Source organism: Argentina silus, assembly GCF_951799395.1.
Source record: "Argentina silus genome assembly, chromosome: 7".
Lineage (NCBI taxonomy): Eukaryota > Metazoa > Chordata > Actinopteri > Argentiniformes > Argentinidae > Argentina > Argentina silus.
Window position 1 is genome coordinate 12,924,207 of NC_139661.1, and position 22,684 is coordinate 12,946,890.

At 45.1% G+C, this 22,684-nt stretch overlaps 3 protein-coding genes across 6 annotated transcripts; 2 read left to right on the forward strand and 1 right to left on the reverse strand.

Moving 5' to 3' along the window:
* The first annotated feature begins 357 nt into the window (after positions 1–357).
* ydjc (YdjC chitooligosaccharide deacetylase homolog) lies at positions 358–6,626 on the forward strand. Its single transcript, XM_083673816.1, has 6 exons — positions 358–432; positions 1,256–1,431; positions 2,153–2,312; positions 4,617–4,716; positions 5,470–5,647; positions 6,278–6,626. The coding sequence occupies exons 2-6, from the start codon at positions 1,268–1,270 to the stop codon at positions 6,603–6,605; spliced, it is 930 nt and encodes a 309-aa protein (XP_083529942.1). The 5' UTR covers positions 358–432; positions 1,256–1,267; the 3' UTR covers positions 6,606–6,626.
* Positions 6,627–8,429: 1,803 nt separating this feature from the next.
* On the reverse strand, positions 8,430–15,688 carry ube2l3b (ubiquitin-conjugating enzyme E2L 3b). Of its 4 annotated transcripts, none has more exons than XM_083673818.1 (5): positions 15,585–15,688; positions 14,171–14,266; positions 13,681–13,867; positions 12,372–12,537; positions 8,430–8,569 (listed from the first exon to the last, which is right to left on the reverse strand). In XM_083673818.1, the coding sequence occupies exons 1-4, from the start codon at positions 15,609–15,611 to the stop codon at positions 12,383–12,385; spliced, it is 465 nt and encodes a 154-aa protein (XP_083529944.1). In that variant the 5' UTR covers positions 15,612–15,688; the 3' UTR covers positions 8,430–8,569; positions 12,372–12,382. The 4 variants fall into 4 exon arrangements, 2 of the variants coding, with proteins under 2 accessions (XP_083529944.1, XP_083529943.1); XR_014554316.1 differs by lacking the exon at positions 8,430–8,569 and adding an exon at positions 10,516–11,175 and having other exon boundaries at positions 11,261–12,537; XR_014554317.1 differs by lacking the exon at positions 8,430–8,569 and adding an exon at positions 10,516–11,203 and having other exon boundaries at positions 11,261–12,537.
* A 4,398-nt stretch (positions 15,689–20,086) lies between these two features.
* On the forward strand, positions 20,087–22,402 carry LOC310806878 (C-C motif chemokine 19-like). Its single transcript, XM_083673155.1, has 4 exons — positions 20,087–20,333; positions 20,962–21,085; positions 21,509–21,606; positions 21,773–22,402. Exons 1-4 carry the CDS (start codon positions 20,273–20,275, stop codon positions 21,778–21,780), a joined length of 291 nt encoding a protein of 96 aa, XP_083529281.1. The 5' UTR covers positions 20,087–20,272; the 3' UTR covers positions 21,781–22,402.
* The last annotated feature ends 282 nt before the right edge of the window (positions 22,403–22,684 follow it).

Sequence of the window (22,684 nt, forward strand, 5' to 3'; positions counted from 1 at the left end):
AGGGACCCCAGCCACTATAATGACAGAGCTCTATAATACCCCCCCCCCCCCCTTTGATCACAAGACATCTGACATTATTGCACACTGACATTATTGCACTAGTACTATTGTCACTTTATTGTGACTTTTATTACTTATTATTGAATTGTTGATTGTTGCTGACTGCTGTTGTTGAGCGTAGAGCAAGATCCCAAAGCATTCCACTGTCAATTACAACTGTTTGCGACATAAGTGACAAATAAAATTTGATTTGATAACACATTAGACATACTGTACAGTATGAATGAACCTTTTAAGTCCACAAGAGGTCGCTATAAACCATAAGTTGCTCCGGCATCAGTCTGGTTCGGAGTCGGAAGAAGAGCTGGCTGTTTTTCTCTTCGTGCCTCCCCGGCTTCAGACATAAATGGCCATACACGTGTCTTAAAATGGGTAAGAATGATCATTTCTCCTTCTAGACTGTAGTAAGATATGTATACATCTGTTTTACTATAACAGTCTTTCTGCCTTGTTATTGAGACAGACGGGGCTATGAAACAGTCACGTTTTGCTCGCGTTTATTGAAAAAAATACTTGTTCGCCTCTAGCCATTTGTCGCAACAAGTGACTGTTATTTGTAATCTGTTCAGAATTTTCAATTCAGCTAGTAGGCCTTCGATGTCTTTGTGGATAAGATTAAAGCTGTGGCCACGTCTCTCTCTCTCTTTCTCTCTCTCTCTCTCTGAGTCCCCTTCAGCCTTCCTCTGCCCTGAGTTGACAGCTGGCCGCTGCCAGTTGGTAGATTAGTTTAAGGAGACAAAATTAGGACAGGCTTAACGGATCTGTAGCCTAAGTAGATCGATCAAAGTAAGCTTTCACAAACCCGGTATCTGAATGCTCTGTTTCTCTGGCTGAAACCGTCAGGTATGGAGTTATTATGGGAGATGGAATGCCTACTGTTTAAGTTCCCATTTACGGAAAATTGCGTTAATACAAGGCCAGGGGACAAGTAGGCTATGTTTTCGTGTGTGTTGCTTGTTAGACGACAACATGGTCACATTCGTTTCGCCACAAAGACCACAATGTTTCTAAAAATTTAGCGAATGTTACGTCATGTGTCACGAGCGGGTAGATTACCGGTGAATTACATTGACGCTTACTGGGTGCGTGGAAACAAAGTAGTGTGTGTGTGTGTGTGTGTGTGTGTGTGTGTGTGTGTGTGTGTGTCCTAATTGCTCAATGCTCCGTTCTCTCCGTGTCACTTGTTTCATTCCAGCGTTCAGCGACAATGCCTCAACCCCGAGTCAAGCTGGTGGTGACGGGAGATGATTTCGGCTACTGTGCGAAGAGGAACCAGGGCATCGTGGATTGTTTCCAGGCGGGAGGCATTTCTAATGTGTCGCTACTGGTCAACTCCTCCGCGGCGAAAGACGCCACAGAGCTGGCCAAACGGTGAGCGGAAGGTTTCTTCAATCGATGTAACGTAAGAATTACATTAGCGCTATGGTAATACGGTAAAGATTTCCTGGTATAGTCGGCGTTGGGACGTCGCCAATGTTGTTAGAGTCGGGGTGAATGGCCGGGTGAACGGGTTGTAAAGCAACTGTTGTTACAAACTTCATGTACCATGTTACTTTGAGAAAGTTGTCATCTCTAACTATGTACTATAAAGAGGAATCTCCTGCCTATCCCACATTTTTAGCAAATTTATGGTCATTATGGTTGGTCTTTTCACACCCTGCCTTACAACTATAGGTCCACGTCTTCATATGACTGGTTAACAATTCCATGCATCATAAATAGATAGATAGATAGGTAGATAGATAGCAGTGGAGGCTGGGATACAGTTCGCATACAGTTGTAATAGACATGTGTAATGTTTTTGGATCTTGCTCCACACGCAGCAAAGCAGTAACAACAATTCAATAATAAGTAATAAAAGTGACAAAAAAGTGCAATAATAAGTGCGGTGGGGGGGTTGAGGTAGTGACGGTTGAGCAGGGGGGGCGTGGTTAGTTGAGCACACTGAAGGCAGCAGAGAGAACAGGGGGAGGCTGGGGTCCCTGATGATCTTCCCAGCCTTAGTGATGGATACCAAAGATAGATAGTAGGTTAGATAGATAGAACTTCATTTGACATGTGACATCAATAATCCCTCCCTTCTTTCCCTCAGTCATCACATCCCCATCGGTCTCCATGCCAACCTGTCGGAGGGGGCGCCTGTGTGTCAGAGTCTGAAGAGGGGGTCCACGCTGCTGAACAAGGATGGGTTCTTCCACGGGAAGATGGGCTTCCGGAAGGCTCTACAGAGCGGCCGGCTGAATATGGCTGAGGTAGGAAACCTCCCACAGTTTCTCTACGCGATCAATGTTAACAACAGCAAACTGGCAATAAGGAAATGTCAACATTGCTGAATTGACATGTGAAGCAGAGGGGTGGGTTCACCAAGACCGGTTCTAAGTCACCTGAAGGACTCGAGGTTTAGCTGCTCACTTCAATATTGTCTAAATATCAAATGCATTTGTTTTTTGTTCAGCAAATGCCAACTACGTACTGTCGAATAGTTAAGTCATACACCATTTTTAAAATTGTATTTATTCAGGGAAGTCCCTTTGAGACCAAGGTCTTTTTTTCAAGTGTGCCCTGATTACAATATATATATATACATCACAGACAACAATTTTACAGACAACAATCAATTATAACAACAGCACTTCAGGTTCCTAAAATGGCCCAGTGATACTAAAGCAGCAAGTCTCGAGTATCCTGCAGCTCATTCCATGCCCCAGGAGCACCATGACCAACAGCAGTTCTACTCAGCTCAGATGAGACACGTGGGACCTTCGTATTCTGTAGGCCTATTGTCTTATTATGGGATAGATAAACGCTGCTGGCTACAGTCATTAGAGTGGTGGTTCTGTCTGGTCCACAGAGACCTGCTACTGCTGGAACAGAGAGGGGGGGGGGGGTGGCTAGGTGCCAGTTATGCCTGGTATTGTTGGTGAGAGAAACACAGCGTCTCAAATGGGGGCCTGCTGCGTGCGCGGAAACAAAGTATTGTGTGTGTCTGTGGGTGTGGGTGTCTGTGTCCTAATTGCTCAATGCTGTGATGCCTGGTATTGTTGGTGAGGGAAACACAGCGTCTCATGTGGACCAGTCATTGTGTGTGGTTCTGCTCCCATTGAGTTGCTAGGAGAGCGTGTCAGCTGGACAGACACGGGAATAGAATGTAGGAAGTCAGAGATGGCATGCCTGTCTGTTTAGACTGGAGAAGGAGAAAAATTGTTGACATGTTGTTCCTCTTATCTACTCTACCCCACCACACCACCAGGGGGTCATTCAAATGACTGGAATCCCAGCATGGCCTATAGACCAGGGGAGGCTAGGGGAGGGTAGACATTGGAGGACGGGGCTCATTGTAACGCATGGAATGGTATCACACATTCCATGCATTCCATGCAGGTAGAATGATTTCTACCTCCACCAGCCTCACCTGCTACAAACAAGTGACTAACTTGTCTACTTAATGACCACAACAGTATACAAATGTACTCTTCTTAGTACATACTCAATCAATATTAATAATCAATCAATATTTGTGTAGTGCTTTTTACGAAGACAATTGTCTAAAAGTGCTTTACAACAAGAACAATACTAAACAATAAATACAGTACAAACAGTATAAACTAACACCAAACCATAGACCCCCCAAAAAAGCAAGCCAAGGAAAAACTCCCCAGAGGGGAGAAAAACATAGGGCCCAGGGGCAAGGACTAGTAGCTTGGCTAGCTAGGCTGCTGCTTTTCACAATGTTGATTCATAAACATGTAGGTGTGTGTGTGTGTGTGTGTCCTCTCAGTAGCTAGCATTGAGGGTCATAGGCTTGGCTTACAGTAAACCTAGCCAAGCAGAATCAACTAGTTATGCTAGCTATACAACTAGTTATGCTAACTATACAACTAGTTATGCTAGCTAAATAACTAGAACAATGAGTTCCAGAAACTTTGTGGGCTTGCAAAGTCGTATTATGGTAGTAGAAAAGGTTTACAGATGGTTTGGTTGATAGATAGATTTGAGAGTCTTATTTTTGTAGCAGATGAAGTTAAAGTTGATTTGGTTGGATGGATGGATAGAAGATGGATAGATACACACATAAATATTGAGCATAACCTTCATGTTTTCTAGGTCATAAACACAGATAGATGTATTTGTTCGTAGAACTCAGTGGTGATAGTCAGGTCTGGTGTTGTTTCGCCTGGCCTGAGGGAAATCTTTATCGTAACACCCTGTACTCAAGGTAATTTTTATCACTGACTGGGAAAGTGTTTTTCCTACACGGGTGAGTGTTTCTGTCCTTTAGCTGTGTGTGTGTGTGTGTGTGTGTGTGTGTGTGTGTGCTTTATTAGGGGGGTATTTGTGTGACTCTTGCATGCATGTCTCTCAGGTGGATATTTGTCCCGAAAAGGTATCAGGTGTGTATTCATGCTTTCCCCCTGGCATTTATTAATCTCTCAGGTGTGTGTTTTCTCACTCCTCGTGTGTGTGCGTGCATGCGTGTGCATGTGCATATGCATGTGTGTGTATGCGTGTTTTCTCACACCGTGTATGTGTGTATTCTCACATTGTGTGTGTCTCAGGTGGAGATGGAGCTCAGGGCCCAGGTCCGCCTTTTTGGGGAGCTGATGGGTCACCTGCCGTGTCACATGGATGGTCACCAGCACGTCCATGTGCTACCAGGTAGGAGTGTGTGTGTGTGTGTGTGAGTTTAGATCCATAAATCGACACATTGCTTGACCTAGTCAGTGTGAGTGGGAGACCTGTGCTGTAACCATGTGACACTCTGACTCATCTCTACTGACTCTGACTCATCTCTACTGACCCTCTACTCATCTGTACTGATTCTCTGACTCATCTCATCTGACTCTCTAACTTATTTCGACTAATCTCTACTGACTCTCTGACTCATCACTTCTGACTCTCCTCTACTGACCCTCTACTCATCTCTACTGACTCATCTCTACTGACTCTCTACTCATCTATTCTGACTCATCTCTACTGACCCTCTACTCATCTCTACTGACTCTCTGACTCATCTCTACTCATCTCTGACTCTCCTCTACTGACCCTCTACTCATCTCTACTGACTCATCTCTACTGACTCTCTGACTCATCTCACACATCAGGCCCTGCGTCACACTGTGGATGTGGGTGGAGTCATGGGGTTCATGAAGTAGTTGAGAAGTCGTGTGTGAGTGTGAGGGTGTGAGGGTGCGTGTGAGAAACCCAGGGACTTGTGAGGCTTTAATGATGGTCTTCTCATCACAGTGACCCTCGAAAGATAGGAAAGACCCCAAAGTTCCTCTGTAGAGTCAATGTGGAAGCTTATTGGTTGACTAGCTTCCTCTGCAGTTTCCAACTTTAGGATGGCGCTGACTAAACATGCTGTATGTGTGTGTGCGCGCGTGCGTGTGCGTGTTTGTGTGTATCAAGAGGTGCGTGAGGTATTTGCACAGGTGCTGTCTGATTGCGGGGTCCCCTACACGCGTGTTCCAGTGGAGGCCGGTCTACACGCCTGTCCTTGGCTGTCTCCTGGCCTCCGAGACTTCTACACAGAGGTTGAGAAGGACGCCCTGGAGTCTGTCCCTGTGTTTCACCGCCATGGCATCAGGTGTGTGTATGTGTGTGTGTGTGTGTCTCTAAGTCTAATCAGAAAGCATGACATCACAGGGACACACTGGGAAAAAACGTATTTGTTACTCAATAAATGGCTTCCCTCCAGATGAAACATCTTATGAATCTGATTGACCTTTCACAGTCAACTTTGAGTCAGACTCAAGTTACCCTCTGTCTGAAACAGTCAGGTCACAGTTAACCTCTGTTGAAACAGTCAGGTCACAGTTAACCTCTGTTGAAACAGTCAGGTCACAGTTACCCTGTGTCTGATATCACATCAGGCACCTCAGGGTGTGTTCTGACCCAGTTTGAGTCCATCACTATTGTTGTTGTTGTTGTTGGGAGAGATGGGCTGTGCTCCAATTCTCTACCCTTCATCACACAGAAGTGTGTACTTATACATTCCCCCCCTTGCATTTAGAAGTGTAGGGCCTTTTAGGTTGGCAGTTAAATTATTGGCAAGGAAATGTGGCTATGTATTGTTAATAACAAAGCATATCTTAATATTAATAGTCAAGTAATTTGATTAACACTATCTGCAAAGAATTGTTGAGATTGTGTTGATTAGAGCAAGGAAGGGTCAAGAATAAATCAAATGAGGCTTTAATATTCTCTCCCCTCCCAGGTGGCCTGATGTCTACCTAGGCCTCACCACAATGGGCCTCAACATGTCCGTCCCCAACCTCCAGAGGGCCTTCAGCCATGCCCTGGAAGCAGGGACATTGCCCCCTGCTGGTGAGAACGGGTCTAGCACCCCCACCACCATCACAGCTGAGCTGATGGTGCACCCTGGCTACCCCAGTCACCCCCAGGAGGGAGGTTGTGGAGAGGGACCTGATGACTTCTCATGCTCCACGGCCAGGCAGCATGAGCTGAGCACACTGAAGGATCCAGCCCTCCTGGCCTTCTACGCCCAGGAGAGAGTCCAGCTGTGTGCCTTCAAGGATCTCTGAGCCCCCCCCCCCCTCATCTCCCCATGCTGCTCTCCTTTCATCGGTGCGTGCAACCATACCTCCGAGCCAGCGGGTGGCACCACTCGTCTCTCTAGAAAGCACACGCCTGTGTTCACTGTGGTGACCCCCTCTCCCCCCCCACAGATGTGACACAGACCAGTGAGGGATGCTTCTTAATAGTCTAAAGTAGCTTCCTCCCCTCGTTTCTCCTCCCTTACCTGTAATGATCTGAAAACACAGGATGGGTGTTATTTGTTTACACCTGTCCAGTTGTGTCACCTCTGTGCAGACGAAGGAAGGGGGAGACAAGGGCACTTTCTCAATTGTTAGAAACTCGACTCCTCGCGTCCTCTCCTTCATCCTCCACCCGCTTCTTCTCAAAAAGCATTGGAGGAGAACATGTATGGGGAGGAACCTAGGACTTCTCTTCCAATGCGCTTTGAGTAGGAAGCGAGTGGAGGACGGAGGAGAGGACGCGAGGAATCATGTTTCTAACAATTGAGAAAGGGCCAAGGAGAGGGAGCCACTTGTAAGTTGTTGAGATGTACCTCGCATCTGTATCTTTCAGATCTACAGGAACTGTCCAGGGCTAGGAGCTAGCTAGCTATACACTCAGCTAGCTATTTCATTATAGATTTTAGACAGGACAGTCATAGAGCATAATAACCAATCTCTGGGACAGTTGTCCAGAGTTAGGAGCCAGCTAGCTAAAGCTAATTATATATTTTAGACAGGACAGTTGTCCATGGGTAGGAGTTAGCTAGCTAAAGCTAATGACTGATTTTAGACAGGACAGTTGTCCAAGGAAAGGAGCTAGCTAGCTAAAGCTAATGACAGGACAGTTGTTTTCCAATCATCTCAGGTGAGGGAGGCAAGCACAAATAGCACTTACATGTTTCTCATCCTCACACAACCTCAGATCAGGTGCACATCGAGTGTAGATGTCAACACAGATAACTGCCAAAATGGTGCGTCCAGAAGAGGCCGTGCCTTTATTTTAAACGTTTTATTTTTAGAGTTACGTTATTTGCATATGTATGAATAACTGTGCATGTAGTCTAGGTCTTAAAATGTTCCTATTTTTAAGATAATCTTGTATATTTTTCTTACAGTTTGTGTTAATCCCTATTTATGTATTGATGTTCTTGGAATGTCACATGAAGATCAAGCACAATTGTCAAACGGTTCAATGCAAGACTGCAGGAGCCAATGGCAGATGTACTGTATGTTTATATGTATGAATAAATCAAAGAAGAAGACTCAATGCTTGAATTCATCTGCTTATTTCAATGACCTTATTATTATTATTATTATTATTATTAACCAGCTAGCATTGTTTTCAAAGGAGGGTTTGATAGATTGCGTGCCTTATCTGCAAGAACAGTGGTTCCCAAAATGTGGGTCATGACTGAATCCTGGAAATCCTGTTTTGATTTACTTCCAAGTGGGTCACAGGAAACCTCCAGAACCTTAAGGTGGTCCAGGAAACCTCCAGAACCTTAAGGTGGTCCAGGAAACCTCCAGAACCTTAAGGTGGTCCATGACAGATAGGATGGGAACCATGCTAAACATGTCCTTCCCTGCCACTGACAACAGAGGCTGGTGGAGGTAGAAATCGGAAGACTCAGGGCTCATTGTAATGCATAGAACAGTATAAGGAATGGTATCAAACAATGTCCTCAGATTTCTACCTCCGCCAGCCTCCCCTGCTGGAATGATACATTGATTGCCGACTAGGATGTGATGCATGTTTATAGATCGCTGGCTTCATTGATGATGATGATAATATAGAATTCTAAACCTTTAATTCCAATTGATTCAACTCGACCATTCCTCATTCCGTTCCAGTCATTACAATGAGCCCATCCTCCGATTTCTGCCTTCGCCAGCCTCCTGGTATGAGGTGCAGATCAGTTTAAGCAGTCATTACTCCAGCTTGTCCCGTCCTGTAGCGGCTGGCAGGCCTGAGGTAGGGGAGAAGGGCAGTGATAAGCAACTACAGTATTGCTATAATCTTCTTGGACCAGGACCAGGTAGGTAATATGCCCTATAATCTCCTTGGACTAGGGACAGTTAGGTAATGGACCCTGGCCAATGGCAAGGCTCCATAGCAGGTGTTACAGGAAGCAATCCGTAATAAACATTCTTCACCTGAACATGAAAGGGTCAAGCACGCCAGGCGTGGTTGGATAGTGGTGAAGGCTGTCCAGACGCCTGGCCGTACTTTTATTGAGTCAATTCAATTCAAGATATAATTAGTGGTGTCCAAGGTGCATAGTTCATGTGTGAATTCAGCTCATTTGATGGCCTTTGAATACCTGGTCAAAAGGTGCTTTGTGTAAATTCAGGCCAGGGGAGGCTAGTGCAGGTAGAAATCAGAGGACAACTAATTTTAATGTATGGGATGGAATAAGGAATGGTATCAAACACACGTTTTTGATACCATTCCCCATTCCATGCATTCCAATGAGCCTTTCCTCCGATTTCTACCTTCACCAGCCCCCCCTGGTGTTCTACCTCCGCCAGCCTCCCCAGGTGTTCTACCTCCGCTAGCCTCCCCTGGTTTAGGCCCACAATGTTGTTACTGTCTGTGCCTTAGAAGCGAGGTCATGTCCTCTCCTCAAGCGTTGATAATAGGGATTGAGATATCCATCAGGGGAGGCTGGTGGAGGTAGAAGTCAGAGGACAGGCTCACGTGTTTGATACCATTCCTCATTTCGCTTCATGCATTACAATGAGCCTGTCCTCAGATTTCTACCTCCACTAGCCTTGCCAGATTCTGACAAGTACAAATCTCAATGCACAATCCAAGATCCTCTGTGTATTCTGCCTACATTTAATTAACCAAGACTCCCATTGAATAGATCTCTCAAAACCAGAATTTATCTTGCTCACTAGATTCTACAGACTCCTTCAGAGAATTAAGACAATGGTCAATATGATGACTGATTGGAAGGCAATTTATGGTTTATATAATATATATAATATTGCAACCAGTTTGAATCAGATTACCACTGAAACATGGTGTTACACAATGTAGCATTTTTCTGGTGACCCTGTTAAAATGTCACCCAAAACATGGCTCAGGCTTTTAAATGGTTGCAGATGTGTTGGAGGGAAACTAGGCGTTGTATGGGCTGACTGTGTTCAGTATGGTGCCCCCTAGTGGTAGGTTGTTGCACCACATTAGTACAGCACAGGCCAACAAAAAAAAGGCCAAATACTTTCCAGACAGCCAAGCTCCAGGGTGTGTGTGTGTGTGAAGAATACACGGAGGTGGAAACAGGCTAGTTTAACAGACAGTATCAAACACACATTCCTAATTCCGTTCCATGCATTACAATGAGCCCATCCTCCGATTTCTACCTCCACCAGCCTCCCCTGGAACACCACACCCACTCCCTGCCTTTGTTCGGCTACAGCGGGCCTTGGCTAGTTATACAAGAGGAAGTACGCTGGTCTTATAGGAAGCTTGGGTCTCCTCCTTCCTTACACACAAAAAAAAAAGCCAAATACAAAACTACATCATACCAAAATCTACAGCTGAGCCCTGTTGATTTTCCATGATGTGTGATGTCACTTTGAACATATGCCTATGTCTACCTTCAAATATCACCTTGCAACGACAATCTTGAGGCCCAAAGAACCTACATCAGAAGCAGTGTTCTAATTCTCCAACCGTTTCCTGAAATGTGCACCCACCAACATGGCTACAGAGGAAAGGGCTTGTCTGAGATCAAATGACACACTCGATGTGGGGAAGGGCACTAGTAAACACTTCAGGAGAAGGATGGAGAGATGGGACAGACAGAGAGCACACACTCACTCACCTCCCTCCCTCCCACCCACCCACACACACTCACCTACCCTCACTCACCTCCACAACGGCAGCACACAGACAGTGAGGCCAAATGGTTAACCATCTTTATTAAGAAATCATATTGGACCGAATCATACAGCTGTTTCACACTCGGTTCGCCTCTCCGCTGCAGTCCCTGTCCGACCCACCGCACCTGGACAGCCCTCTCCCCGCTGAGTAGACCCCGGCCCGAACTAGGCTGCGTAGACCCAGGCCCGTACTAGGATGAGTAGACCCAGGTCTGTTCTAGGCTGAGTAGACCCCGGCCTGTTCTAGGCTGAGTAGACCCTGGCCCGTACTAGGATGAATAGACCCCGGCCCATTCTAGGCCCACCTGAGGTAACTCTTTGGTCTCCTCTGGGGTTCCCCCTGACAGCTAAGCTAGTCCCCTCGAGGGGCCGCTGGAGTACAACGTCTACCACTGATAACATCTCTGATAATACGTCTGAGAGGGTCATATATACATTGAGGAAGTGGGGTTCTAATTGTAGAATGGGTTTCTAGATGAAATAGAGATGCTGTAGAAGTGAGAGCAGGCTGGACAGTTAACCAACAGGAAGTTAACCACATTAACTAGCAGCAGGGGCGTGAGAAGTGCTAATTGCTATAAGTTGTTGGAACAGAGAGGGGTTGGGAGGAGGTAGAGATGGTCCTAGGTTGTTAACCCGTGGGGATATATCCATCTATAGTAACCACTGGGGATATATCCATCTATAGTAACCACTAGGGATATATCCATCTATAGTAACCACTAGGGATATATCCGCTCTATAGTAACCACTAGGGATATATCCACTCTATAGTAACCACTGGGGGTGGGACTGAATGGGACTTGTGTGTATAATGTAAAACCCCATCAGGAAGCCGGCAGAGAATGCAAAGACAGACTTGCAAGTCTGAAGCAGATGCAAAGAGAAGAGATGCAAAAGAGAACGCAAATTATAAATCAGTCTACTCTGAAAAGGCATTTTTTTGGCCCAGGGCTTAAATAAAAACACAATTCTTCTTCTTCAAATCAATCACACAAACTTCTCAACCTTCCTTTTTTCTTTTTTTTTTTCTTTTTATAATTTTAGAAACAACGTAATTGGTAACAATATTGGTGTGTTGGTGGCCATTCTGGTCTGTCTACTCAGGGGGTCACACAGTGAGGGGAGGGGGCCTGAGCGAGGGCTTGATCCACAGAGTACAGTGCAACTCCAGAAGCAGAGAAGAATTCATAAAGGAAAACATTTCACCACACACTCCCAGGGCCCAGCTGTCAAACGGTCGTCTTACGTTTCTACGGTTTTGTTTTCGTAAGACATTCTCTTTTCGGGTGTGACAGAACAAAGATGAGACTACAGGAGAAAAAACATAACAAAAGCATAACAACCACATCTTTGCCTTCTCTGCAAGAAACTCTCCTTTCAAAACTTAGGACTACGAGAGAGGCCTACTGATTCACTCTTCCTCTTTACTTTCAACAGAACAGCAGAACTAAAACATTGGACATTTGCATTTTTCCTCTATAAGATATTTTTCCTTAGTTCTCCATCTTAACATGAAGTTCTCTAAACACTTTTTTCATCTTTTTCATTTTTCTTTTTTAATTTAAGAAAATAGTAGAAAGTTAGTAACGGCTTTAAGCCAGGAGGAAGAGGAGGAGGAAGAGGAGGCGAATCCTGTCTGATCCACAGAGAGTCCAGCGTGGGGGGGCACGGGCGGGCTGCTCCTGGGCTGCTAGGATGACGTGTGTGTGTGTATGTATGTGTGTGGGAGAGGGAGGTGTGTGTGAAGGAGGGAGGGATGAGGGAAGGTAAAGAGAGATGGGGGAGGGAGATATTTGGTTGGGCAGGTGATTGAGGGGAGGGGGGGTGGGGCTGGATAGGCCAGGTGAAGGGGGGGGCGGGGATAGGGGTACACACTTGTCAGGTAATCAGTCCACTGGCCTCTTCTCGCCGTGTTTCTTTGTAAACTCCTCTGCGTTCTTAAAGAATTTTTTCCGGTCCTTTGAGTATTCTTCTGCTAGGTCTGCCCTGAGAGGGTGCTCCGGCTGGGGATCGTTCACCAGCGCGATGAGGGACTGGATCACTGCGGGACAACCAAATAAGATCAGTCACACAACACAGACTGGGTTCAGTCAATCAAATCAAAATCAAAATGAAATCAAAACTTATGCTGTCATGTACATGACATCCAGCCATAATTGATGTAGTGGAATGTTTTGGGATCTTGCTCCTCGATCAACAACAATCAACGAGTCAACAATGGAAAGTATTGACCATTGTCTTAAACCTCTGAAGGATGCAATAGAATCTAGAGCGAGAGAAATCCTTGTTTTGAGAGACCTATTCAATGGTAGTCTTGGTTAATTAGATTGAAACTGAACAGGGAGTAGCTTGCACTGGGCATACATGTTGGGATGACTGGTCTCATCAGATGAAAACATGTTAATCAAACCTGTTACAACAATAATGTGAGCCTTCAGTTCATCCTCCCCATCATTTCTCTGTACGTGCAGTTTAACTTGTTCGTCTGCTCAAATGCCAAGGTATGATGTGAGCGTTGCATAATTGATATACATTCTATCTATGGGAATGCTATGGTTGTATGTAGGCCAACATATTGCCTTAAGTTTGCTCTCCGCAGGATGTTTGAACAGCGTGGCGCGGGATTGCATTATCCAAACCGACTCGCATTTGTCAATTAATGTAAAAATGTCCTAAAAATACAGCTAAAATGCAGAATTAACTGAGGAACATATCGCTTTCACCTTGCTTTGAACAACGATGTCATTGGCGATCAAAGAGAGTTACTCTATCATGACAAAACATCAGTTTCATTTGCTCTGAGATGTTTAAACATTGTGGTGGAGCCAAGTGGACAAGGTGGCGCTGCGCCACTCTGCCATTGTTTGGGGAGAACCCTGACATGCACTGAGGACAGCAGCAGACTTGTGTAGTATCACAGCTCCAGGCAGAACATCAACAACAATAATCACTGAATAATCGCACAAAGTGCAGTTCTGTCACAATTTAAGTGCTTAAAAGTGACTCAAACATCAACCGATCACCAATAGGAGGTTGTGCCAGTGAAGCAGCGTTTCTACAGCCTTGTGATGATATCACTGTGCCAATGCTCACACCAGCTTCTGGAAGAGCTTCACACACACACACACACACACACACACACACACACACACACACACACACACCTTAACCCTAACACCCCCACCTTGGTCAGTTTTGGTAGCTGGCTTCCAGTTCTCAGCGCTGATGACGGGCAGACACACCTGGCCCTTCTCGTCAATGTTGGGGTGGTAGATCTTGGTCTTGAAGGTGATCTTGGGGGGCTTGAACGGGTACTCGGCGGGGAAGATGATCTCGATCCTGAATGCCCCTTTGTCGTAAGGAGGGTTGTCCTGTGGATGAGGAGATCGACACGTTGAACAACCGTTTGTGTCCCATAGAACCAGCCCAGTATGAGACAGAAGTACATTAGCATAGCCCAGGTCTACGTCAAGGGAGTCTGGTAGAGGTATAAATCAGAGGCCCGTCCTCCGATTTTTCTATCTCCACTAGCCTCCGTTGGTCTACATTCAGACGATTTAAATTCCTTTTATCAATCGATGGAAAGCCATTGAATAGCACTCTACGCTCTGAGAGAAATAATCAATAACTTAGCACTGCAGAAATGAGAGTGCAATATGAACCATAGTACTTACAGGCACGATAAGACCTTGCCATGTCAATATGTTTGATTCATCGACAATGATGTTTCTGAAGTTTTTCATTCCAGACTTGCGAATTTCATCAAGTTCCTGAGAGGAGAAAGAACGATAAAAGTGAAATGAGATCATAAGCTCTTCTAACTCTGCTGTTGTTACGCAGAGAAGGGAAGCAGAACATGTTTACACATAAGTATACTGTTGATTTTAAACATGTTTACATAAATGACAACATGAGGCCAACAATGACATTATATCAGTGTCAATGCTAGTGATAGCCACTTAAGCGGTCAAGACACCAAGTAGGAGAACTGGGCGGTCTAGGTTTCGGTTTTGTTTATTGGTCCGGTTTCGTTTTTGTTTACTACTCCTAACCGGGATGACCGAAGGCGCAGTTACCTACAGGCTTCTGGACGAGTCGGAGATGTACGAGCTCTAGCAAGCTAAATGCTATAGCTAATTATTGGATGGCTATCGCTAGCTAGACCAACGCGTGGATCACAGAGGCAGCAACTAATGGCACCTAGCTAAATTGACCAGTGAAAAGCCAGTTTCTGAAGCTAGCATTATTCTGTTAATTGAAACTCCGGAGTGGCTCAACCGGATGAAAAAATGATACCAGACGACACTTCCACACCCTAATTTGTGTGATAGCTGATGCTATAGCTAGTTAGCTAGCTAGCTGGGGTTCAGCGCATCTAAAATCGGATGTTGTTGGCCAGCTAGCTAGCTAACTTAGTTGACAGCTAGCTGAAACATTCGCTACATAGTCAACTAACACGTTAATGTATTTAATGTATTTATACTGCGTCTTTGTGATTCTGGAATTATAACTGAGGCAATGAGATTGTACTTCCCGTTGAGTCACTCACGGACATAACAAAACGCCCTGTCCTCGTTTAGTTGGCTAACGATGGAAGCTGTCAAACGGCGAAGTCAGCTTGATCTGCTCAACAACGGACATTGTTCAGCCGAGCTAGAGAACCAAATGTGATGACCAGAATTTTTGATCACTGTTGTCTAAATGTTTGTCGTACTAGTAGCTGCTTTGGTGGCTAATTAGACAAAGTATGATAAAAATAATAATAAAAATAAATAACGTCGCAGACTGGCTTGCTAGCTGAATGCCATTTACTTCCCTGATCCCGTCCAGAAGAAACCCGGTGTCTCATTCTATGGCCTAATTTGCCGGTGCTTCTCTTCCCTAGCAGCTAACCTGTGAGCAACAACATTTAGCTAGTGACTTCTCCCTTTTTACGGGACCTTATCCAACACATATAGACCAAACACATACGAGGGAGAGACGAGATATCTTGTCTGAGTTGGGCTGAAGAATGATCTGTCCCATTAATTGTCTATTGCACCTCGAATGTTAATTGAGATATGAAAATAGGAAGATCAGGAGGTCTACCTTGTGCAGCCGTCTGCTCGCCGCCATCTTGAATCTGCTGTTCCCACAATACACAGCGTCAACAACCAGGGCGGCTTCGAAAAACAGATCCCTCCAGAAAGAAAATATGTCTGCCAAAAGTGTTATAATACCATATGGGCCACATTCATATGAGAAAAAATGTATAAGTCACACAACGTTATGATAGTGCAGTTAGATTTATTTTATTTTATTATAAATGATTAAGATTTGAAAAAAAAAGGTCCGTATTTTTAATTAATGAAATACCCAATTGATCCTCACGAGCAGCCCATCACCTATCTTTCCTTTACCATAACCAAAACACACAAAGAAGCACATACATTTGGAAACAGATGTATAGCATGCTATTGTCTATGTCAACAACCACTAGGTGGCGCTGTGCCTGGCTAACGAACCCTCGTAATTGTACCAGTGGACAATGGTAATACCCCAACAATGCTTAGCATGAACTCGACTCCCATAAACTCCCATACATTTCCCTGAAAGAGCATCGAATGCACGGCCTGGCATGCAAAACTCCTGTTAGGAGGGGGTGGGGTGGGGGTGGGGGGAGGGGGTTGATAACTGTTTGATACACTACCAGTGTTTGATACCATTCCTCATTCCATTCCTTATTCCATTCCATGCAGTACAATGAGCCCATCCTCCGTTTTCTACCTCCACCAGCCTCCCCTGAAGTGTACCATTTATGAAGGAGCTCCCTTGTATTTAACTAGATCAGATAATCTATATACATATCCTTAGAAGGGCTGTGGCTAGAGCCACCTGAGATTGCAATACTTGATAATAACCACCAGAGGGCGGCACATGTATTATTTACCAGTGTATAACCAGCAGGGGGCAGCAGAGGTCTTATTTACCCTCAACTGTAATGGTTGTCACTGGCGTCAATGGATAATGTGTTTCTTGTCAAGCGTACAAGCCACATGCCACAAGCCACAAGCCACAGTCACCTCAGAGTCAGGGAGCTGGTGAGTGTTTGGCTCCCGGTACGACCACAGTCTCTATCTGGGGAAGAGGAACAGACTAATCTCCTCGCTGCCCTGCAGCAGCGTCATTACAGCGTCACTCACTACAGACTTACTACTAAAGGGCATCTGCTTACTTAGTGAGAAGCCCTCAGTTGAGGGTGATCTTAGTTTCAGAAATGTTTTGTCTGATGAGGGGCTTGAGAATGGACACACTCTCCCCAAGCCATAAGTGGGTTCCCAATAAAACTACATAAACAGACAACTTATATTGTGTTTTTTATTTTATTATAGATTATAGAAATTTCATTTTTCAGCTGTAAAATGTGTTGTGACATTCATGTGAAATGCACTTTAATAAAATGTAATCTGATTAGATTACGGGAAACTGTAGGGGAGGAGGAGACAGCGCTGTGTCCTGAGAGGCTGGGTGTTTCTGGGACCAGTCCAGGCGTGACGGGACATGACTAGAAGTCTGCGATAAAAACATGCCATAAACAAAAGTACCTTAGGAGAAACCGCTTTACTCTCTCTTTCTTTCTTTCTCTCTCTCTCCCTCCCTATCTCTTCCCCCCCCCCCACCTCTCCCTCTCTCTCTCATATGTTATGTTTGGAGCCTGGAACTAAAGCAACACCTGTACCTGCCAAGTACTGATGGAAACAAACCTGGCTAAGCGCTTAATTGCCGCATGTCTGTAATTGGTGGATTATCAGGTTGCACAGACCACATCAATGGCTGACCGCCAACTCATTTCCAGTACAACTTCTTGTAAAAGAAATGTCATCTCAACAAGAGTGATCTAGATCAATACACCTCTTTATACCCTAGGTCTTCTGTTTACTACAGTAGTATATCAGATACTTCGAGCTGTCCCAGTGGTTCTCAGGAGGGAGAGAGCGCAAGAGGAGCGAGAGAACGAGGAGAACAAGAGGAGAGAGCTAAAGGGGAGAGAGAGAGGGAGAGACAGAGAGAGAGAGAGAGAGAGAGAGAGAGAGACAGAGAGAGAGAGGGAGAGAGAGAGAGAGACAGAGAGAGAGAGGGAGAGAGAGAGAGAGAGACAGAGAGAGAGAGAGAGAGAGAGAGGTGGCGGTTTCTCCTCAAGTCACCGGAATGTACAGGACCCTCATACAGGTCCAATCGGAGGTAAACAGAGGGACCTTTGGGTCAGTACAAAATGGGGGGGGATCCTAGGGGGATATCGTCTGCCAGGGGACATTGGTCTGGGAATGGAGGTCCTCTCAGCTTCCATGAAGAACAGAAAGCCATGGCATGTGGCTTGTACGCATCTTCGGAGCATTGAACTGTCATAGTATAAACAAGCAAGGAGAGCAAGATTACAGACACATTGTCTACTTACACTCAAAAACCTGCCATGCTTGAGATTGTTTGTTTGTTTCCTTATTTGCAGTTGTCTTTTCCCGTAAAAGCGGATGCTGAGAATTTCCCCTGGTTGAAGGGACCAATCAAAAGCAGTTATCATGTTGTGAAGCAATCACAGGAGAGTATGAAGTGGGTTGGCTGATGGTTAGCTACTTAGGTAAGATAATCATATTGGCCAACAATCAAATAGATAAAGACAGGCAGGCAGGCAGACAGACAGGCAGGCAGACAGACAGGCAAGCAGATAGACAGACAGGCAGACAGACAGGCAGACAGACAGACAGACAGACAGACAGACAGATAGACAGACAGATATCCATACACAGACAGACAGACAGACAGACAGACAGACAGACAGATATCTATACACACAGCCGGCCCCCATCCCCCCCCAGCTCACACACCCACACACACTTGTATAACTGTGACCTCAGTGTGAAAATAAATGATTGTTGATCTCCAAACACAAATAAAATACTCTCACTGAAAAGACTTACATACAAGCATTCTATCTGTACCTTCAAGCCTGAATAGTCCTCCTCAGTTTGTTTGCATTGAGGATGGACCTCATTCACCACCAACCCAAACACTCATACATATCAACCGGCCCATTGAAATATCAGGGTTTAATGCCTTCAATGGAAGAACAGGGGGATGAATGAAGAGAGAGAGGAGAGGAATAAAAAGAATTATGCTGGGGTTTCCTGTAAACCATATGACTCCACGCTGGCGTGACCAGACTTGTCTACCTGCGCCTTTATCTCAGGGTGCATTCTGGGACAGGTGGAAAGCACCGTAGGAGGATGTTGGTGGTTCACATGAGGGACCATAGATGTTTGTGTGGAGGACCAGAGTAGTGCACGCATGTGTGTGTGTGTGTATGTGTGTGTGTGTGTGTGTGTGTGTGTGTGTGTGTGTGTGTGCATGCACATATGTGTTTGTGTGTGTGTGTGTGCACACGCATGTGTGTGTGTGTGTGTGTGTGTGTGTGTGTGTATGTGTATGTGTGTGTGTGTATATGGGTAGCATTTGTGAATGCAGTCTGGGAATACAAGAAATGAAACTTGTGTTGTTCTTGTTCTTCTGAAATGGGGTTTCCTGAGTTCCCACTGCGAACGAAAGGGCAGCAGGGCTGTTGACCCCTGCAGACAGAACTGAGTGTGTGTGTGTGTGTGTGTGTGTGTGTGTGTGTGTGTGTGTGTTTCTGTGTTTCTGTGTTTCTGTGGAATTCTATGTTGCCCCTGGCAGAGGAACTGATTCTTTATGGTAAATGCCACTAGGACCAGGACTGGCATGTCCCATAGATAGCCTGAGGGCATTACTCAAACCAACTCACTCTCTCTCACACACACACGCATACACATACACTCATGCATACACACACACACACACACACACACACACACACACACACACACACACACACACACACACACACACACACACACACACACACACACACCACAACACTCCCACCAGCATTCTATTGTCAGTTTCCCCCAGGCAATATTCCCCAAAATGTCATGAATAGCAATGCTGAAAGATGAAGAAGCTAACGATGCTCCAACGACACATTCTACTAGTTAATACAGCTCTACTGTCCATCTCCTCTCAGCAAGGGTTCAAACCCGGGTCTTCTATATGAAAGACCCAAGTGTCTACCATTACATCAAGTGGACATCCTCAAAGTCTGAGGGCGACACTTGAGTTGACATGTCTCAGACAGGGCTACCTCATCACAAGAGCGTGATTCTTAACCACCTCCGCTACACATGGTCCAATGGAAACATGGAATTTCATGAAAGCGCTTGATTTGACGGAGGAAGTTGGAATCTGGAGCTGAAGCCGATCATTCTACAGACAGCCTTATCAGATGACAGCTGGAATGAGGCAGAGAAAAGAACAGGGGAGTGAGATGAAAGGACTGATAAGGGGTGATAGATGGAGAAAAAAGAGATTAGGAATGGGAGAGAGAGAGAAGGGGAAGGAGGGAGGGAGGGAGAGAGGGAGAGAGGGAGAGACATAAATAGCTCAGGTTGGGTTAATTTACGGGATGAAGGTGGAGACTTTCACCTTTTTCCACTCAGAGTGAAAATGAAAGTTAGTTCAGGTGTCTATATATACACACACCTCAGCGTCCACACACTCCAAAACACACACACACCTGGAAGCAGCAACCCAGAGCTCTACACACACACACACACACACCTGGAAGCAGCAACCCAGAGCTCTACACACACACACACACACACACACACACACACACACACACACACACACACCTGGAAGCAGCAACCCAACCGACGCGCAGCATCAGAATGGCATCTCCAATTGCAGCTCTTCTTTTCATCATGACAATCTGCTTGGGCTACACAACAGGTAAGACAAACACACACACACACACACACACACACACACACACACACACACACACACACACACACACACACACACACACACAAGCACCCACACAGTTCAACTGTATATAAACATCTAGCTATATAATGCAATTAATCAATATGAACATGAGTTGTAACTACAGTGCAATAGAGAGATTGATCTGGCCATGGACTCTGGGGATCAAATTGTAACTGAAAGTGCTACAGTACATTTCCTCTAAAAACAAAACACATTAAACATGCTCGTGAAGGATTCAGAAAGAGGAAGTCTCTAGTCTGGGCCAACAGACCCCCTTTAGAATGTAGTTAGAAATCTGTCTTAAACATTAGGTTCAAATTTCAAGAGTCTGCTCCCCATTGGCTAAACTATGTGGGAAGCAGTGAGCATGATGTAACTGTTTATTTCCGAGAAATGTACTGCTTTTTTCTCTGTGACTGTATTCAGATTTGGTCTTTCTCTTTCTTTCTTTCTTTCTTTCTGACTCTCTCTCTTTCTTTCATCCCCCTTTCATCTCCCGGTGCTTTCCTCTGTCCTCGGCTTTCTCCTCTTTGACCACATGCTGACTATACTCTCTCTCTCTCTCTCTCTCTCTCTCTCCGTCCTCCAGCGTTCTCGGAGCATCCTGTGGACTGCTGTCTGAAGATCACGGACCGCCGTTTCCCCCGCAGTTTCACAGTGGTGTCATACCACCTCCAGACCATCGAGGAGGGCTGTGACACCAACGCCACTGTGTGAGTGCCATATGATCACCTCTACCACCAAACATCTCATTGGCAGTCTGTTACATACTAGAGTAAAGTTGTTAGAAACATGATATGACACCTGCTATAAAGCATGAATAAACACCTTGTAGGAGAAAGCTCTCATCACTGTGCTATCATCACTCCATTGTTATAAAAGCCAGTTTCAAGACTAGGCGGTTTGGAATGCTGCCAGATTCTGCTCCCCATTACTGGCTGACTGATCTCCTTAGGTGGTGCCTGGAGCACTATTTGGCAACCATAGTTGCAAAGACTCCATCCAAGGTTTTCCACCACTCAAGGCCATGGTGCTAGACCACTGGACCACCCAAGGCCATGGTGCTAGACCACTGGACCACCCAAGGCCACCTGAAAGACGTTATAATTGTGACTGTGATGTTTGTGTCGTTCCAGGTTCGAAATGAAGATGGGGGCGCGGCTGTGTGCCCCTCTCCCCACAGAGAGGAAGTGGGTGGCTGATGTTATCAAGCGGTTGGAACGCAGTAAACAGGGTAAGGACATGAATCTACAGTGCACTGGTGACTTAATCAATAACATAAGAACAACCCATCAACATGTAATAAGGTTGTATCTTGTTGTTGTTGTTGTTGTTGTTGTTGTGATATTTTCAGGAAGTATCTCTCTCTACTTCCTAACTGTCTCTCTTCTCTTTTTCAGATTCATAATGCTGTTCCTGAACCTGTTGGTTCCAAGGGAGGCTGGTGAAGGTAGACATCAGATTCATGATGCTGTTCCTGAACCTGTTAGTTCCAGAGGAGGCTGGTGGAGGTAGACATCAGATTCATGATGCTGTTCCTGAACCTGTTAGTTCCAGAGGAGGCTGGTGGAGGTAGACATCGGAGGACGGGCATATGTTTTATCCACATTCATTTAGATAATTAACTATTTTTTTGTTATTTTTTAAACCAGGGAGTCTTTCAAGAGTTCATTGTATATGGTATTCTGTAGGGCATTTGTTAGCAGTATATAATATATAACTAAATAAATAACTGCACAACATTTGAAATATGTTCATGCTGTATATTATATATAGATGTGTATATTTGGTTTGGTATTTGGCCTTGTGTAGCTGTACTAAATGATATTGATGCAGACTGCTTTCACACCAGCACCAAACAGTGAAGCAAAGATTGGTGCCAAGATGTCCCTTTAGGGTGTTTGTACAGTAAACGGCAGCGTTTAAATATGTTTGTTGCTAAAATAACATTTCCATCTGTGATTTTTTATACTGTCAAATTGTGTAGTGTACAGTTCGTAAATTCTTCTCAATAAAATATTTGACATTTTATAAAACCTCTGCTTATCCTTATGATCCGGCCTACACCCCCTTTAATATCAAACACACATGTTCCAGTGGTCCCACGACATCACTGACCTCTGACCATCACTGACCTCTGACCTCTGACCGGTCCCACTGGTCTCCCTAAATCACTGACCAATGACCTAATTCACTGATTCATACACACACACACACACACACACACACACACACACACACACACATACACACACACACACACACACACACACACACACACACACACACACACTCACACTGACCCCTATAGG

Excerpts from the sequence above, each read along its gene's own strand:
- ydjc (XM_083673816.1), top strand. The coding sequence starts at position 1,268 with ATGCCTCAACCCCGAGTCAAGCTGGTGGTGACGGGAGATGATTTCGGC. Across the intron at positions 1,432-2,152 it reads GCCACAGAGCTGGCCAAACG|TCATCACATCCCCATCGGTC; the intron begins GTGAGCGGAAGG and ends TCTTTCCCTCAG. Across the intron at positions 4,717-5,469 it reads GCACGTCCATGTGCTACCAG|AGGTGCGTGAGGTATTTGCA; the intron begins GTAGGAGTGTGT and ends GTGTGTATCAAG.
- ube2l3b (XM_083673818.1), bottom strand. The coding sequence starts at position 15,611 with ATGGCGGCGAGCAGACGGCTGCACAAG. Across the intron at positions 13,868-14,170 it reads GGCAAGGTCTTATCGTGCCT|GACAACCCTCCTTACGACAA; the intron begins GTAAGTACTATG and ends CCTCATCCACAG. Across the intron at positions 12,538-13,680 it reads AGCTACCAAAACTGACCAAG|TGATCCAGTCCCTCATCGCG; the intron begins GTGGGGGTGTTA and ends GTTGTCCCGCAG.
- LOC310806878 (XM_083673155.1), top strand. The coding sequence starts at position 20,273 with ATGGCATCTCCAATTGCAGCTCTTCTTTTCATCATGACAATCTGCTTG. Across the intron at positions 20,334-20,961 it reads CTGCTTGGGCTACACAACAG|CGTTCTCGGAGCATCCTGTG; the intron begins GTAAGACAAACA and ends TCCGTCCTCCAG. Across the intron at positions 21,086-21,508 it reads TGTGACACCAACGCCACTGT|GTTCGAAATGAAGATGGGGG; the intron begins GTGAGTGCCATA and ends GTGTCGTTCCAG.